The sequence below is a fragment of the Colletotrichum scovillei genome, assembly GCF_011075155.1.
Source record: "Colletotrichum scovillei strain TJNH1 chromosome Unknown Contig00006, whole genome shotgun sequence".
Classification (NCBI taxonomy): domain Eukaryota; kingdom Fungi; phylum Ascomycota; class Sordariomycetes; order Glomerellales; family Glomerellaceae; genus Colletotrichum; species Colletotrichum scovillei.
Genome location: NW_023336264.1, coordinates 2,132,192 through 2,148,240, shown reverse-complemented (window position 1 = coordinate 2,148,240; position 16,049 = coordinate 2,132,192). Strand labels below are relative to the sequence as shown.

The 16,049-nt window shown below is 53.6% G+C and overlaps 5 protein-coding genes across 5 annotated transcripts; 3 read left to right on the top strand and 2 right to left on the bottom strand.

Moving 5' to 3' along the window:
• Positions 1 to 1,092: 1,092 nt before the first annotated feature.
• HER10_EVM0005530 (ABC transporter) lies at positions 1,093 to 2,451 on the top strand (the record flags this gene model as incomplete). Its single annotated transcript, XM_035475143.1, has 2 exons — positions 1,093 to 1,904; positions 1,965 to 2,451. The coding sequence occupies exons 1-2, from the start codon at positions 1,306 to 1,308 to the stop codon at positions 2,449 to 2,451; spliced, it is 1,086 nt and encodes a 361-aa protein (XP_035332642.1). The 5' UTR covers positions 1,093 to 1,305.
• Positions 2,452 to 2,648: 197 nt separating this feature from the next.
• Positions 2,649 to 6,090, bottom strand: HER10_EVM0010050 (glycosyl hydrolase family 35; the record flags this gene model as incomplete). Its single annotated transcript, XM_035479520.1, has 8 exons — positions 2,649 to 4,000; positions 4,049 to 4,640; positions 4,695 to 4,763; positions 4,817 to 4,951; positions 4,999 to 5,094; positions 5,161 to 5,193; positions 5,245 to 5,491; positions 5,555 to 6,090. 8 exons carry the CDS (start codon positions 6,088 to 6,090, stop codon positions 2,649 to 2,651), a joined length of 3,060 nt encoding a protein of 1,019 aa, XP_035333191.1.
• A 906-nt stretch (positions 6,091 to 6,996) lies between these two features.
• HER10_EVM0004491 (amidohydrolase) lies at positions 6,997 to 8,383 on the bottom strand (the record flags this gene model as incomplete). The annotated part of the gene is made up of 2 exons (XM_035474133.1): positions 6,997 to 8,083; positions 8,136 to 8,383. The coding sequence occupies 2 exons, from the start codon at positions 8,381 to 8,383 to the stop codon at positions 6,997 to 6,999; spliced, it is 1,335 nt and encodes a 444-aa protein (XP_035332507.1).
• Positions 8,384 to 10,951: 2,568 nt separating this feature from the next.
• HER10_EVM0011604 (uncharacterized protein) lies at positions 10,952 to 13,002 on the top strand. Its single transcript, XM_035481032.1, has one exon. It carries the CDS (start codon positions 11,689 to 11,691, stop codon positions 12,514 to 12,516), a length of 828 nt encoding a protein of 275 aa, XP_035333400.1. The 5' UTR covers positions 10,952 to 11,688; the 3' UTR covers positions 12,517 to 13,002.
• A 186-nt stretch (positions 13,003 to 13,188) lies between these two features.
• HER10_EVM0000252 (uncharacterized protein) lies at positions 13,189 to 15,066 on the top strand. Its single transcript, XM_035482825.1, has 3 exons — positions 13,189 to 14,125; positions 14,333 to 14,386; positions 14,494 to 15,066. The coding sequence occupies exons 1-3, from the start codon at positions 13,946 to 13,948 to the stop codon at positions 14,728 to 14,730; spliced, it is 471 nt and encodes a 156-aa protein (XP_035332016.1). The 5' UTR covers positions 13,189 to 13,945; the 3' UTR covers positions 14,731 to 15,066.
• The last annotated feature ends 983 nt before the right edge of the window (positions 15,067 to 16,049 follow it).

Here is a 16,049-nt window from a genome sequence, read left to right as displayed (position 1 = left end):
CCCTTAATCTTGCATTGCCGCCCTACTCCGCTTGTTTCCGGGATCGACACGTTCTGCCCTTGAGCAATGCCATCCCAAATGGCAGATATGCCGCCACAGCTCCCGGCGTGGGGTTGCTCATTGAGGTTTCTTACTTATCCTTTCTAAACCTTCACCTTGTGACGCAAAAAGATGTCTACAAACTATTGCTGTTCAGCATTTTCGTTCGTCTAACTTTATAGCGATGATAGGAAACACCGGAAACGTGCGTTGAGTATTCTCCGCTCAGCACATATGCGTGGGACAGATTGGTACAGTAACAGTCTAGCCAGGCTGATTGAGACACGATCTGAAATACCGGACGAGAAGCTTGGGAGTCGTAGCGTGTTTCGACAGTTACCATGTAGCCGAGCTGCCATGAGATGGCTGGGGTGTTGGCTGCCAAGCCTTCCGTCTACCTCAAGCACAATCAACACATTACGACTGTTTTGCTTCACTATGACTGTACATATTATAAGTCCGATGTTGGAATCGGTCTCCGTGAGAGAGGTGCTATGCATTCGGCCGAGCCGACCGAGAGATTCAACGCCCGGTAGATATCTTAGCCGTTACCACACCTTGTTGTAACGACTTGCTCAGTAAGCCGCCTCACAATGTAAGGATGTAGCGAGCATCGCCCTTGGGGAATTAGCCTGTTTGAGAAGGAAAAGACCCTCTCATTGGTCGACGGTAGACTAGGCGTGATAGAGACGCCCGATAGCTATGTCAATCGAGGCAGTGCTTAAGGGGGCTTGTGAACTCTGATTTACGGCGACTTGATACCGTTTTCGGGTTCTATGCAACTGCTCCCAACCTGAGTCAAGACCCGCGCGCCGTTACAGTTGTAAGGGGCCAGACGTAGGTAGTCTAGTGATTAAGCTTAATTTATCGGATGATCTACTACAGGCGTAGTTGTTTGGGCTACAGTCGATTTCCGGCCATAAGCTTAAAACCGTTATTAGTGTCAGCAACTTTATCCGAGTAGTTGAGTAGCCTCTAGCCGATCATGGAAACGTAGAGGATCATAGCCAACGTCAACCTTGTCAATGGCCTGATGAGATCCAAGGACGAAAAGCAGCTTCACTAACTTCGTTTTCGCCAAGCCATAGCCTTCGTGTGCTAAGTTCGACTATTACGCGTTCGCCAAGTACTCGGCCTTTAGTCCATCATGTCTACTGATATTGATCATTGTCTCGTGAGTATAAGTTTACTGACATCGGACGAACATCAAGTCACAATGCACCATCTCATCAACCTTTCTCACATCAATCACCCCTCCATTTCAAGATGCGTCTTTCACTCCCTTTGCTGTGTGCTCTCCTGGCCCAGCAAGTCTCCGCGGCTGACATCTCTCTCGGCTTCAACACCCCACAAGTCAACGAAAACCGCACCATCGACGAAATCTACCAAGCCGCCCTAGCCGAAGGCGGCATCGTAACATGCTGGCACGGCGGCGACGAAGTCACCCAGCAAGACGGCCTCAAGCGCGCCTTCGAGACCCGGTTCCCAGGCATGACGCTCAACATCACGGTCAACCGCTCCAAGTACCACAGCGTCAACGTCGACAGACAGCTCGCCTCGGGCAGGCCGCTCGAGGTGGACACCATTATCCTCCAGGCCCTGCAGGACTACCCCCGTTGGGAGCAGCAGGGATCGCTCCTACATTATGCTCCGAATAACTACCTCAAGGTGCTGGCGCCGTTTCGTCATGTGCGCGCGGCGTACTACGGCTTTGCGATGAATGCGTGGTCGACTGTCTGGAACACGCAGAAGCTTGCGAACCCGCCGCGAGAGTGGCCGGATTTCTTGAAGCCTGAGTATAAGGGCAAGATTGTCCTGACGCACCCCAGTGACGACGATGCCATTGCGTACATCTTTGACCTCGTGTAAGATACTCTCAGAAGGTCCTGTTCTTCGAGAGGCAGAGTGCTCACATCTTCTTCTAGCATGCACCAGTATGGTCCCGAGTGGTTCGACGGCCTCCTCGCCAACGAGCCCCGCTGGGTGCGCGGTACGGGATCGCCCCTGGCCGTACTGCGCCAGCCCAACAGCACGCAGTCCGTGACCTTCACCGCCAGCATCGGTCTCCGATCCTCGGGCAGCCTCAACGCCTCCTTCCCGACGGAGGGGCTCTTTGTCAGCTGGCCGAGGTCTGTCGCCATCTTCAAAGACGCGCCGCACCCCGAGGCCTCGAAGCTGTTTGCCAACTTCCTCCTCGATGATGGGTTCCAGCGCAATTCTTCTCAGTGGAGTGCCCGGAAAGATATCCCGGCGCCTGGCGGCTACCCTGGGATCCTTGACATGGATACAACCAACTCTGCCGAGTATCTCCGATTCATGTCGGATCGCGGTAGGGTGGAGGCGCTGAGGATGATGTTTGAGGACAAGATTGGGATGCCGCAGGGACCTAGTCCTCTCGTTGATGACCTTTAGGCCGCCAGATGTCCGAGAGCATATTTGCTTTGTCTTGTATCGAATAGACAGAAACACAGTTCCTACCGAGAACGCCTACCCATTCTCACGAACATAGTAAGAATAGAAGCTTGACTCTGCAAATACCTTGATTATTGAAACCACCGGACTATATGTACTACGAATGTACAAGAAAGAAAAGTGCCCATGAAATAGTTCTAATATGCGCCCGCTCGCTGACTCCAAGCCGGCGCCTCAACAACATTGACCTCTTCGCGACCAGTCGTCACCACCTCGCCGGCATCAAGTCGGAAGTTCTGCACGCGAGCTCCACCGTTGCCGAGTGCCCAGAGGGCCAGACCAATGTAGTTGGTCCCCTGGTACCGGAGGATGCCCTCGGGCACGGGGAACCTGGTCTGCGGACCGATATTGCTCACGTACCGCCCGTATTGGAACCCGTTAACGTACAGAATGGCGCGGTACGCCCCCGTTCCGTTGGATGCTGCGATGTCGTCAAAGACGAAGGCGAGGGGCACATCGAGGTCCGTAGCGGGGATCTGCAGATCCAGTTTCGCGGCGTAAAAGGCCACGCCGGGCGCGTCTGTCCCTTCGAATGGCGAGCGTTGTGTGTTGAGCGCCGATTCGGGTGGAGAGGGGAGGTGATAGCCCTGGCGCTCGATAAAGAGCCCGCCCTCGTTCAACGGGCCGCGGGCCCTGTCGGCGTAGTCCTCGCCGCCGAGGTTCCCCGTAATCTTCCACGTCGTGACGTTCGTTTGGGCGCCCGAGGGGGACGTGATGCTGTAGTCCATGATCCCGCGCGGGGTTTTCATCACGTCCGCGGGGATGACAAAGTTCTCCTCGAGGCCAGTGGTGTCGACGAGGACGGTCAGAACGTACGTTGCGCCCGCGGTGAGGTTGGCCAGGGTATAGTTGGAGGTGTTATCGCCCGCGGCGTCAGGTCCGTTGGCGAAGGAGCCGATAAAGGTGTCGTTGAGCCAGACAGAACTCGCAAAGGCGGAGCCGCCCTGGGTTGTGATGTCAAGCTTGTCTTCTGTGCCAGTTGAGGTGAAGTAGCCCCGGAAGACGAGCGTGCCGGTGTGGAAGCCGTAGTCTGAGGCGAAGAGGGAGACGGGGGTTGTGAGGTTGGCGATTGTGTTGTTCGTGGTTTTGTGGTCGGCGAGAGGCCATGCGGAGTCGTCGTAGCCTGCGCGAATCTCGGGGAGAGAGTCGATGAAGGTCCAGTTGAGTGACTTGAGATCCGGTACGGTGGGTGCGGCACCTGCGAGGGACGGGTTCGCGATCCAGTTGGTTAGGTTATTCGTCGTGTGGTCCAGTTGCTTGCCGTTGACTTCCAGCTTTGTGACTTCCGGGTCGACGCCAATGATCTCTATCTCTGTGGTACGGTTGAAGTCCGCCTGGACTCTAAGAGTGCCATCCTGTATCGAGATCGATCTTACCAAGTACCCACCATTGACGATGAGAGAGTCTGGATTCATAATGGACGTGCCATACGCCGGTTGGCTTCCGCTGGGTTTGTCTGGGACCCAATAATTGTATGCCGAGTTGCGGTCTTCCTTCTGTTAGTCGCAAGGTGGTGCAAAGTAGCTGGTGTACTTACCCAAAATGTATATAACCAGGTTGTCGACCTTCACTACCCGTCGAGTGCTTGATGTTTCCCATGCCAGAAGCAGGGTGTTGTTCACATAATTGTGATCAACGCTGGTACCCTCAACGAGGAAAGGCGTCGCGGGCGATTTGACCGCAATCTCGTGCGTCTCGCCAGGTCCACTGTAAACGACGAGAACTGTCTGATTCTTGTACTGTTTCCAGGTAAAGATCTCCGCTGTCGAATACAACAGAGTCGTGTTTCCAACCGGGTAATCCGTGACAACGATCTTCGAGTCACGACGGGTAAGCTGCAGCAGATCGCGGGACTGCGGGATCGTGATGGTTCCTTGCGACGTGGGCAGACGAAGCGTGTAATCGGTCGTTGCAAGACTGTTGTAGTTGCTGTGCCGGACAACGAAAAACGAGCCGTTTCCGTTCCCTAGCAGAGGTGTGACCGTGATGTCTGGAGTTGCGCTGTATACACCGACGGTCAAGTTGCCAGGCGCTGCAGTCAGGTATGCGGGCGAAACTTTTAGGAACTGTGCCTCGAGCTTTAGCTCAGAGTACTTTTCCCTTGAGACAGTCCTCTCTTCCGTGATTGCCTTGAAAAGCGTCAGTGAGTGTAACAAAAACAAATTAATCGGCTTTATACTCACGGAGCCGTAATCGTACGACGTGTATCCTCCCGGATGCCCCAAGTTACCCCAATTGGTGCCGCCGAATATCTAGGTTTTCGTCAGCCTCGGTCTCTCATTCCCCCTCCCTCGCAGTAACTTACCATACAGATGTTATATATAGTGACACCAGCTCCAAAGTTGTTCTTGTAAAATACGCGCTCAAACTCGTGATTAACCAACGCCGCACACTTTTCGAACCCAGGTCCGCCGTAGGGGTCAAAGGAACCTCCTTGGAACTGCAACGAGTAAGCGTACGTCTCTCTATTTCTTGTTGCAGGCATACCTCTGGAATCGTGAATGGCGTGCTTGGACTTGTTTGCAAGTGTAGTGCGTGGTAGGTGGTTGGTAGAGCGTTATCCGGCCACGTATTCGGGTTTGCCTACACACCTCGGCGGTCAGTTCCATTTACTGGACTTTTGAGGATGGGTTTCAGGATCCTACGCACACAGTTGAATCCAAGCGGGTACGCATCAAAGCCCTTTAGAACGTATTAGTCTTGAGTCTCTACGACAGCTTCAGAGTGACTTACATAAATGTCCACGGCGCCTACGCCCGTTCCCGGCGCATTGTGGCCCGCTGCTTTGGCGTCGTTGCTGATGAGGGGAACGACAATCCCAGCTTTGCGAGCCTGGTCGATGACATACTGGAAGTATGGCCCATCGGCACTACTGCCGTCTACAAAGTTGGTGTACTCGTTCTCCGGCTGGAAGAGAATGACTGGGCCACCGTTGGTGATTTGGGCCTTGGCGATGATGCCGCAAATATTTGCCATGTAGCTGATTACCAACATCAGTCACTGATTTTACCAACGAACTCCTCCAAATTTGAAAGGGACTTACTTGTCCGTTGCAGAAAGAAACTCGGGGTCCGAAGTCCTCAGCTTCGCCTTCAACCTCGCCAACCAACCCGGAAACCCACCACCAGAGGCCTCTGCGTTGATATACGGACCGGGCCTCGCAATGAGGTAGATGCCCGCCTTGGTCGCAGCGTCGAAAAAGGGCTGGAGATCAAACACGCCCTCGGCGGTAAAGTCACCGGCCTTGCCCTCGAGCAGCGCCCAGTCAACGTAGAAGGAGACCGTGTTGAGGCCCAGGGCTTTCACCTTTTGGAAGACGTCGAGGTACAGCGACGGGACGGGCAGGCGGAAGGGGTGAATCTCGCCCGAGAAGATCATAACCCGCTCGCCGCGGACGAAAAGCGAGCGCTCATCCCATGTCACGATGTCCTGGAGCTGGTCTCTCTTTTCGTCCAGGACTCTTACTACGGGAGCGAGGGCGAGAGACGAACGAAGTCCGGCGCCGAGGCTGCTCGCCACGGAGGCGGCGGAGCATAGCCCGAGGCCTAGCGAGGCGATGGTGAATAGAGACGGCCTCATGTTTGACAGGTTACCCGGGTGGCGGCTGTCAAATGGGGGAGAGAAGGGTGAAGGGACGGGACTAAGAGACCACCCGGGTGCCGTCCGTACATGTTATAATCGTCAAAGTCACAGCCTCGGACATTTGCAGCTGCGCGAACCCTGAGAGTCATCCGGAGACCAATATCCTTCTAGGTGCTCTAGCGCTGTTCATGCGCAGATGATGCGGATAGTTGAGGTGTGCGTAGTATTGCCCATCGTTCGTCCCTTTCCCCTCTCCTCCATTGCCGGGAACATGCAGTAGCGGCACTGGAAGCATGATATGGGCATATCCGGAAGAACAGGTGTGATTAGCTTCGCATACGAAACGATCGTCCGATGCCCGGTTGCTGAGGAAAGCTTGGTCCACAATATGCAAAGCCATTTTCTGCAGCCTCGAAGTACGACGGATCCTGAGAAGAGGCTGGTTGGGGATTAAGCTTCGCCGGCTTAGCCCGCGCGAGCCGTGCGGAGACGCGGTAGTGATCGTTGGAGCATGTGGAGGAAGCGGTTCCAACAACCCCTCCTTTGCCGTCCTTGGCTTGCTTTACCAGGTATAATCTCGGCCGATTGTGTGCGGAGGCAGATCCGACTGTAAAATGCGACGGAAAACAGGCGTATCAGCCAGTGATGATCGTCTCCAGTACCTATCTCGATATCAATTAACGCGATGCCCGTTTATTGTCCGTAGAGCCGGCCTTCCCGATATATCAAGTGCCGAAGGTCGGAATTCCTTTGATTGCGACTGTCTGGTCGCATTCAAGCTCGTATCCGTAGCCTGTTGGTGATGATCCGGCCAGCGCAATGTAACCTTGCTGCTCGTCACGGCCAGTTGGAGCGGGCAAGCGATTGACTAATCGAATTCAATGAAGCTCATATGACGCCATGTCAAACAAAAGTCCAATCCGACTCCTCATCGGTGCTTGGGTTCGAATCAATTGTCTGCTCATCGAAGAAGCCGACTGCTCGCCCGTCCTTCTTCCAGACCTTGCCGTCCTTCATGACAAAGTTGACTTTCCTCAATGCCCCCTCGTCTTCTCTCGGGTCCGCGTCCAAGGCAATGATATCGGCTCGGTAGCCTTTCTCGATGGAACCAAAGTAGAAACCGCTCCTCTCCTTACCGCAGCTTTCCCAGCCTCCCATCACACATGCTTCCAGCACATCCACGACGGGAACCCCGGCCTGGATCATGAGTTCCATTTCAAAAGCACCTTCCCCGTGAGGAAATGTTCCGGTATCGCCCCCGGCAGCAAGACGCACGCCGAGATCGTGTGCCCTTTTGGTCTTCTTCGCGATGCTGCTGAAATCAGGCGAAGTCTTCATGATCCCGAGCGTCGGGACGAAGATGGTACCACGGCGCGCCATTTCTCGAAAGACCTCATCGGTGGCCTCTTGGCAGTGCTCAACGGTGTCGACGCCGGCCTTGATGGCCATAAGTGCCCCCTTGGCTGAGCCTGCGTGGCACGCCACGGGTAGCCCGCCTAGCTTGGCTTCCTTAACGATTGCGTCCATCTCCTCTTGATTAAACATCACCACAGTCGGGTTGGGCTCCGAGGGAAGAAACGGGATCGGTTCCTTTGCATTCGGAAATCGCATCACCTTGCGCCGATAGTCCGCGTAGAACTTGATGATGTCCGCCCCGTCGGCCGCACGACGCCGGACAGCCTGTGTCACGCCTACCGGACCGTCGCAGGGGTCCGAAATGCGCGGTAACTTCGCCCACGAGTTCTCGTGACGAACCTCGTAGGACCCAGTGCTGGCGAGACACTCGGTGGCCACGAAGAGTCGCGGGCCGGGTACCAGACCTCGGTTGACACAGTCTCTCAGGTTTGCGTCGTATGAGCGCAGCCCTTCGGTGCCCAAATCTCTGTATGTCGTGTAACCGGACAGAAGGGCAACACGGAGATGATTTGTAGCACGAACGATTCTCTCGACGACACTTTCGTCGCGCATCTGGACCGTCGATGAAGCCTCACTAGCCAAGGTTAGATGAATTAAGGGCCTTGTGCCACAATGATTGGGCTCACTCGTATGGATGAAGAAACACGTGTGTGTGCGCGTCGACAAATCCTGGCATCACAACCTTCCCTCGCAAGTCTATATCATGACTTTTCAACTCGACATGTTTGGATCGCTGCCGGTCATACACATCTGCAATGGCGCCGTTCGTTGGATCGATGACAATCGAGATATTCTTGTCAAAGGTCTTTTTCCTTGGATTGAACAGCAATGACGTGTGTATTGTAAATGGTCCATCGCCCTGTCTGCTACACATTTTTGCGGCGTTGCAAGGCCTTTTGATACTACAAGTGAGTTCTGGCTCAGGTAATGTTTTCGGGTTGCGAGACTCGTCGGTAATATAGCAAAGTCAACAAAGAGTGCTCAAGTAGACTGCAGAATGAGACACCTAAATGATTACCGTCTGATGATGTATTCACCTGCGGGCGAGATCCTAAGCTAGCTGTCATAGGCAGCTCGGCTATCATGAACTCCCCGCTGAAACGTGCAAAAAGTTCAAGGAGAGACACGCAAAGGGACTTTGGTAAATAAAGCAATCTCGTCTCCAGGTATTCATCGCTGCATGGTTGATCAATCGTTTCACTGTATCGAGAGGCGACGCACACTTCTAGTGTACGATTAAGGGTTCAATGCGTGGGTTGACACCGGCAGGCTGTAAGCTGGAATGCAATGCTTCACATCATCGTTGCACTATGCGGGTGTCCGTGAGTAGGCGGGTCCTCCGACGCCGACATCCGCGGAAGGAAGACATTGATCCGAAATGATGCTTGCTGCGGACGGATTATCGTTCTACCATCGGTTGCCTCTTGTGCTCTGCATCCGCACGCAAGGGTCTCCAGTCTCCTCCATGGACGGAAAGCAAACACTGTGCCGGGATGTGGGAAGAAGGGGAACCCATGACGAGGGCGCTAGGAAACACAGCTTCGAATAAAGGGTACCCTGAACTGTAAAAGCTAGGCGAAACGCACTCGTTGAGTTTTCAGTTTCCTTCAAACAGCTGCTAGCTGAGTGGTTCATCTGGAGGTTGACCATTGGGTGGAAGAATGACGCATGAGGGGGCATCAGTTGCATGCCAACGAAAGGTTTGAACAGAGCTGTCGTTCCCAGTTCGAGATGCTTCGGGCGCAGTCTGAACGGTATCCTCAACATCGTCATCCTGCAGGCTGTACTGCAACAGTAGGTAGTCCTGTTGATTGTTGTTGCAGGGGCCCTCGGTGAAGTGCGAAGACCCTCGAGCGCGGAAGTGACGTCGGCCACCGCGGAAGGCAAATCTTATGGCCCAGTGAGGCGATGCCCGTCGTCCGAGAAATTCTTGACCCCTTCCCCATAGACCCCTCACATATCCTAGGGTTGTTGTCGACGTCCATATTGGCATACCTACTTGCGTACGGTAGGGCATGCGTGGTGCAACGACGAATGCCGAGTTCTGGAAAAAGTTGTGGAATCCGGATTCTTGGACGGGGCCGGGAAGAATGACGAATGCTGGGAGGGGCCCGGGGGACGGTGGAGACGTGCTTGGAAGACCCTGAGGAGAATTGGCCGGGTTTGGCACGCCAGGCTGGCAGAAGCGGAGGCGGTTGGAGCAAAGAGCGACGGGTCGATGCTGAAAATAGAGACAAGATCGGCCCTGGGCAGGCATGTTGCATTGCCGTGGATGGGGACAACCAGTGGCTTCATTACTGCAATATTGCCCTGGTGTTTTTTGCCATCGTTCCATTGGTGCCGGCTGGCAAAGCATGTGTGCGTTTGTATGCTTTGCTTTCGCTGATGCTTGGTTTTAAGCATCTATGAAGGGTTTGACCCAACGGCACATGCCATATGATTGTCGCTCCTTTCCATCCTGGATTAGACAGACCAGCACGAAGCCTGATGCGTATCCCATCGTCATCGTCATGGTGTCCTGCATTATGTCAGTGGTGTAGTCAACGGTTCTTTGCTGTCGACAGATAGTTTTGTTGAACAATAGACAGACAGACCATGGTTATTTTTGGGATGTTCATTGTCTGCTGATGAAAGGAAAAGCGCGCCATGTAAAATCGGATTGCTGCATTCAAACGCTTGGGGCTTGGGGGCTTGCAGAGAAAAGCTCCTGATGGCAAACACCTCAGTCGGCGCCAACCGCTACGAGGAATGCGGCAGAGTCAGCGGTCGCAGCGGGCTGGACCAGTCTCTCGAAGTCTGGAGCCATCTGACGGGCTAGAAGGGGCCGTTCAAGCCGTTTTTCATGGGCACCAACCATTCGGCCGCTAAAGACTGCTGACAGCTGGACTGCTTCCTTGGGGTGTTCCAACATCTCCTACTGACCTAAGAGGCTCGGCGGTATTCTCGGTTGTGTCGTGAACTGTTGGAGGCGGCGAACAGACGATTTGACTGAGCGTTTGAGCAAAGGGTCGTGAGCAGTGAGCTGGAGGCTGAGCCGTGTAAATTTTTCGAGAGGTGAGGCCATGAGGGTGAGCGAAACTCAAGGAGGGCAACGACGGGTCTGAGGGTGAAGCCATCTCTGATTCGCCGAGAGACGAAGGAGACGAGAGAGACGTACTGTGTACGTACCTTTTAGCATTGATCGTCGTGTGCCACAGTGCCCCGCGCCGGGCCCAGGGTTCAAGCGGTTTGGCCAATGAAAAGTTCTCAACGCGCGAGAAGCGGACAAATCTGAGATGGGTAACCTGATGTCTTAGGCCGTCAGACCGCCACCACGTTGTCCCTTGCACCAGAATCTGGCAAGCATCCACTGCCACTCACCCCGGTCGCTACCGGCTCGTCCTCCCACCTCTAACTTCTGTTCCCCCTTGCGCAACGTTGCTGGGCAGTTTTCTGCTTGGAGACTTGAGGTTCCCTTTTCTGACGCTTGTTGGCCCAGGAAGAAGCCAAGAACAGCCACCACACGGGTCACGGACAGTGCGACGGAGGAAAGAAGAAGTGGCCCGGCCCTGCATCCCTGGTACCTGCCTGGACCCGTGGACCTGTCCCCAGCGCTTTACTGCGTGCACAGTAACCCACCAGTGACTGCCCACTTGGCAACCGCACCTGCCTTTTCACACTGACCACCCTCTTACGCCGCTCCAGCTCGAATACGAGTCTTGTTTTTCTGACCTCCCGCTCGTTCCACTCCAATGACCACCCCCCTCAAAACCTATCCCAACTCATCCTTCACTTCATAAAAACCATTCACTCGCTTTTCCCTATCGTCACCTTTGGTTCCTTCCTCTCGTTCTACTCTGAGTGATTTCCGCGTCACAATCAACAAAAAATCGCCTTTTACCTTTTTTCAACCTACCGGTCGTTCCCGCCCTCCCACCTTGACCCGTGCCGCCCTCCTATTTTCATACCCACCCGGCACGTAAGAACTTTCCGAGAATTCCAGACGAACCGACTCGACTCATCTCAGAACCCTGTGTCTTCGACACCACCACGAAAGAATTTGGTTGTCGGCACACAAACGAACGATTCTTCAATTTATCTGGCCGACCGAGAGAACTATTTCTACAGTCGGCTGACTTGATATATCATTCTTGAAGCACCACCAGCATACTGGGAAACTCGTCATCCACCAAAGTCATAATGCATCCCCAACGCGCTGTTCAGGTCCTCGCCCTCGCCTCGGTCGCTCAGGCGTCATGGTTCAACTTCAACAAAGCCGAGCCCCGCGATGGCCTTATTAAGAGACAGTCAGGAACCGCCAGCGGTGCCGAGACTACATCGACTGCCGCTGCTCAAACCACCACATCTGCTGCTGCCGTAACTACAACAACGACTGCTGCTCCGGTCACCAGCACCACCGTCGCCGTTGTCACTACCACATCTCCCGCTGCCGACCCGACCACATCCGCCAATGCGCCTGCATCAAGCACAACACCGGGAGCCACGGCTGCTCCTACAACCCTGAAGACTAGCACCACATCTGCTGGCAGCAACAACGACGAGACCACCAGCGCAAGTGCCGCTTCCTCCACCCACTCCACTACCGCCGAGCCCGTTACCTCCACCATCAAGACCGTCATCACCACCACCAACTCCGCTGGTGTCGCAACTTCCTTCACCTCTGAGGCCACCGTCACAAGCACGCCCGGTCTTAATGAGGCAAACTCTGGAGACTCATCTTCTGGCATGTCGTCCGAGACTCGCAAGACTGTCATTGGTGTCGTTGTTGGTGTCGGCGGTGCCATTGTCCTCGGTGCCCTGGGCTTCGTTGCCTGGAGAATTTGGGGCAAGAAGAAGCAGGCTGAGGAGAACGATGGCCTTATGGAGTACAACAACCAGTACGGCAACGAGCCCAAGAACGAGATCGGTAGCGCCCAGGGATCTGGCTCCGGCCGTACCCCCTTCCAGTCGACTCTCGAAAGCTACCACGCGCCTAACCAACAAGTCAATGCATCGTCCAACTTTTAAATATGTTTGTTGTTGCGACTTCCAATGATTGTTTCTTGCGGCAGAAAGCGTTGATTCCCCAGTCCTTTCCACACGGATACCACACTCCTTGATTTCTCTTTTTACTCATTTGTTACGGCTGGCCTTTCCACCAGTCATGTGGAGTTTAGGGCCGCCAGATCATCATGGCAGGCATGGTTGCATATCGCAAGGTCTTCGGACTAATGGATAGAAATATGTACATAGAGGGCTGAAAATTACTCTTCTTTGTCGGCTGGGCTTAGGATGATCACTTCACTGGACTAGCGTGGGCTTCAAACGAGTCGCGCATCAGGACAGGGCATCGATACCAGCAAAGACGCACGGCAGAGACCGCAACAAGCAAGTCTGATAGGCAGCCTTCTAGGCCCGTCGGCTTGTACGTACGTTAAGATACAACTTTAATATCAGGACCACCAACTCTTAAACAATTCAAACATTGAAAGGCAAAGAAGAAGCACATACCACATTGAAAAATGACGCAAGTGAAGCCTGTTGGCTCATGTGGCCGGGGGTTGAGGGAGAGAACTGAGTTCAACCGATTGATTGCAGCCCCTCCTCCCTCTGAACTCTATTCCATTCTATCTTTCCCGATATGATCGGCCGTCATCCGAGGGGGCCAACTGCCATCTGATGAACTCCATGTCTCCAAGCCAGCATGATCGTCCTTTTTCGGTTGCTGTCCCGTCTGGGCAATATCACGTGGACACAGCAAAGCTAGGCCATCCGTAATATGATTTCCCCGTCTCAGTGGTGTTTCGGGTGTGCTTTGTGGTGGTGTTGCGGTGGTGTTGCATCCCAGCTTTTTGTGGGCAGCCGTGGTTGGATCTCTTTCCGCGTTTCAGGTTCCCTTTGCTGCTTGCTGCAAGGCCCCAATCCAATACCAATCTTCCCCCTCCCGTGCCGTGCATGTGTCGCAGCGCAGCCGCGGGCGCCTGTTAATCGGAAAAAAGTGCTGCTAAGGTTTAAGGGACGGACGTTGGGTTGTTCCTTTTTGCTTTTCTACTCCTCCAACGTCTTTTCGGTGTTACGGTTTTCTACGTACGAGCGCTGCGCGTCGCCAATCCACACTACAACTCCTTCTGCGCTTCGTTGACGACGCTATATACTACGATTCGACGAGGTTGAGCCTCGGAAATACCATCACAACGACATATTCCTAATATTTCAATTCGACGAGCTGGTGAAAGGACGGAGCTAGGAGACTTTATCTACGACACGAGAGGGAGAGATATCAATTGGGTTACGATCACAATTACGGAACCACGATACTCGACCAGAGCAACCGACGCGATCGATTAATCAGTCCGAAGGAGAGTAAACCCGATAATTGCATTCGAAAGGACGTCATAAAACTGAGCGAGCAACGCCAAATCACTGTCGGTCTACGACAAAGATCAGAGAGAAAGCAATGAGAACGTCAACACTCTTCAACGCCCTTTCGGGGGCCGCTGTGGTGGCGGCGGGTGTGCTGGCGATGGACCTCGGTGACGAGATGCGCATGGGGTGGAAGTATGGCCTGCTGCCGCGGCAGACGACGCAGAACCTGCAGACTTTTGAGGGGAATTTGGGCGGTGTACAGGCGTCAGCGGTATGTGATTGCATCTCCATCTCTCGGGATGTTCTTCCCCTCCACACTCGAGCAAGAGTCCAGATCCTCAAGGGGGGGGGGGGGCGCAAACGTTTAGCTCCGGGGAGGTGTTCGGTGTGGCGTTCAATGGGTGGCGCTGTTTCAGGAGTAGGATGAGGGAATCGTAGGACGGAACGTTGTTTGCTGACTATTGTGGCTTGGCTACAGATTACCAAGTCAAATGACCCTAGCAGACCGTTCGAGGTCGACGGTGATACTTTTGTGAGTTCTTTCCGTGTGATCTCCGACGTTTACTCCTGGAGATAGAGAGGAAGAAGTGAGCGTGGTGGGTACGGGAAGCAAACGTGCTAATGCGTGCTTGGTTATAGCCCGACTTCAACACCGCCGCGGGCCGATCTTGCGACAATCAGAAGAACAAGTGCTCACAAGCAGCCAACAACGGACCGCAAAAGTTTGAGGTGACCAAGTGTGACGAGCAAGCTGGTGAGTTTATGTTACTCTCTTGGGGTTTGAGGGTTCCATCACACATGAGGGCCACTATACTAATACGGACCGGCAGAGCAATGCAAAAACACAATCGACACAATCACAAAGCAGAGCTTTAGCGATCCCGTGTTTTCGGGTACGGTGGGAGATTTTGACATCTTTTGTGATCCTTGAGAGGCTCATCTGAGTTGGTCGAGCGAGATGTCGGTCGTCGGCGGTGGCGATGATGATGGTATTGCTGTCTCAAGAGGCTATGTGAATGAAGTCACGTCGGCATGTGTATACTGAGAGATTGGGAAAGGAAACGAGCGAAGTAGGGGGTGAAGACAGCAAGCCAAAGGATTTGGCAGAGGTGTTGATGGGGATTTTGAGTTGTACATGTTAAAGGTTGGTTTGGTGTTATAGGCTCCTCGAGGCGAAGATCGAGGATGATGTCCGGCGGGCATGACGCTCGGCTGTTGATGAGGTCGTGGAGGTTATTCTTCTTCTTATTCCATGAATAATACAATCATGATGAAATTTCAATGGTGCCACAACATCCTCGGATGATATTGAGAAGCGACAATACAGAATCGTTTGCTGTGAGTTGTGATCATGGTTTATGATGTCTCAGAATGCCTTCACTTTTGACAGCAGACAATCAAAGGGAAAAAAGTTTTGAATGCAGCTGTTTCCAAGCCATACCTGCCTTTTGATAATGACTAGGAAGTGGTGCGTCTTCCTGGTGACATCGACACAGGCTGTAGGCAGGATTCACTTCCTTCTTGGCGTCCCAATTCTTGGTAAACCCAAACTCCCCTCCCCCCGACCTACCTTATACGTAGTCTCTCAAATATGGAGAATGACCAAAAGAACGAGGAAAAGGTCGTTTCAATCGAATTCTTCGCCTGAAAAGGTAGCAGCTATAGGAACAAATGAGATCCCGACCCAACGGCCGACGGGGGCTCTCTTTCTCGAAATAAACCACACGGGCGCTAGGATCCGTTTGTCTACCTACCTAATTAAACACATCCCCCAGGTTCAACGCTGTTCCGGGGAATTTACCAACCTGCGTTTGTTTTTGCCCCGAGCTCCTTTCGTTTTTCGCGTTTTGTGGCCGGCTTCCAAGGGAGTAAGACAATATGGAGTATTGTCTTGGGTCAATGAATCTTAATCTCACAATCGAAAAGGCGATTTTCCCGTGCCTGGCTGGGGCGGGGTGCCACCTGATAACATGCAGGAGGCTTCTCACGGATGGTCTAGTGGGAAGGGACGGAAACCGGGGATGAGACGAGACGACGTTCAGCTCCGATGAATTTCTGGAGATCTGTACCTGCATATTGCATATTCTGGAGGTTGGACCGAAACTGCAGGAGTGTCGTGGGAGAAAAACGTGCGTTCAGGGGATTATGGATGATGGACGGACGGATGACAGCAGTAATTTGACAAGTTGGGGCTC

What these genes read in the sequence shown, in the direction of transcription:
- HER10_EVM0011604 (XM_035481032.1), top strand. Translation starts at nt 11,689, where the DNA reads ATGCATCCCCAACGCGCTGTTCAGGTCCTCGCCCTCGCCTCGGTCGCT.
- HER10_EVM0000252 (XM_035482825.1), top strand. Translation starts at nt 13,946, where the DNA reads ATGAGAACGTCAACACTCTTCAACGCCCTTTCGGGGGCCGCTGTGGTG. An exon ending in GCGGTGTACAGGCGTCAGCG is followed by an intron (nt 14,126 to 14,332) that starts GTATGTGATTGC and finishes GCTTGGCTACAG; the next exon opens with ATTACCAAGTCAAATGACCC. An exon ending in AGGTCGACGGTGATACTTTT is followed by an intron (nt 14,387 to 14,493) that starts GTGAGTTCTTTC and finishes GCTTGGTTATAG; the next exon opens with CCCGACTTCAACACCGCCGC.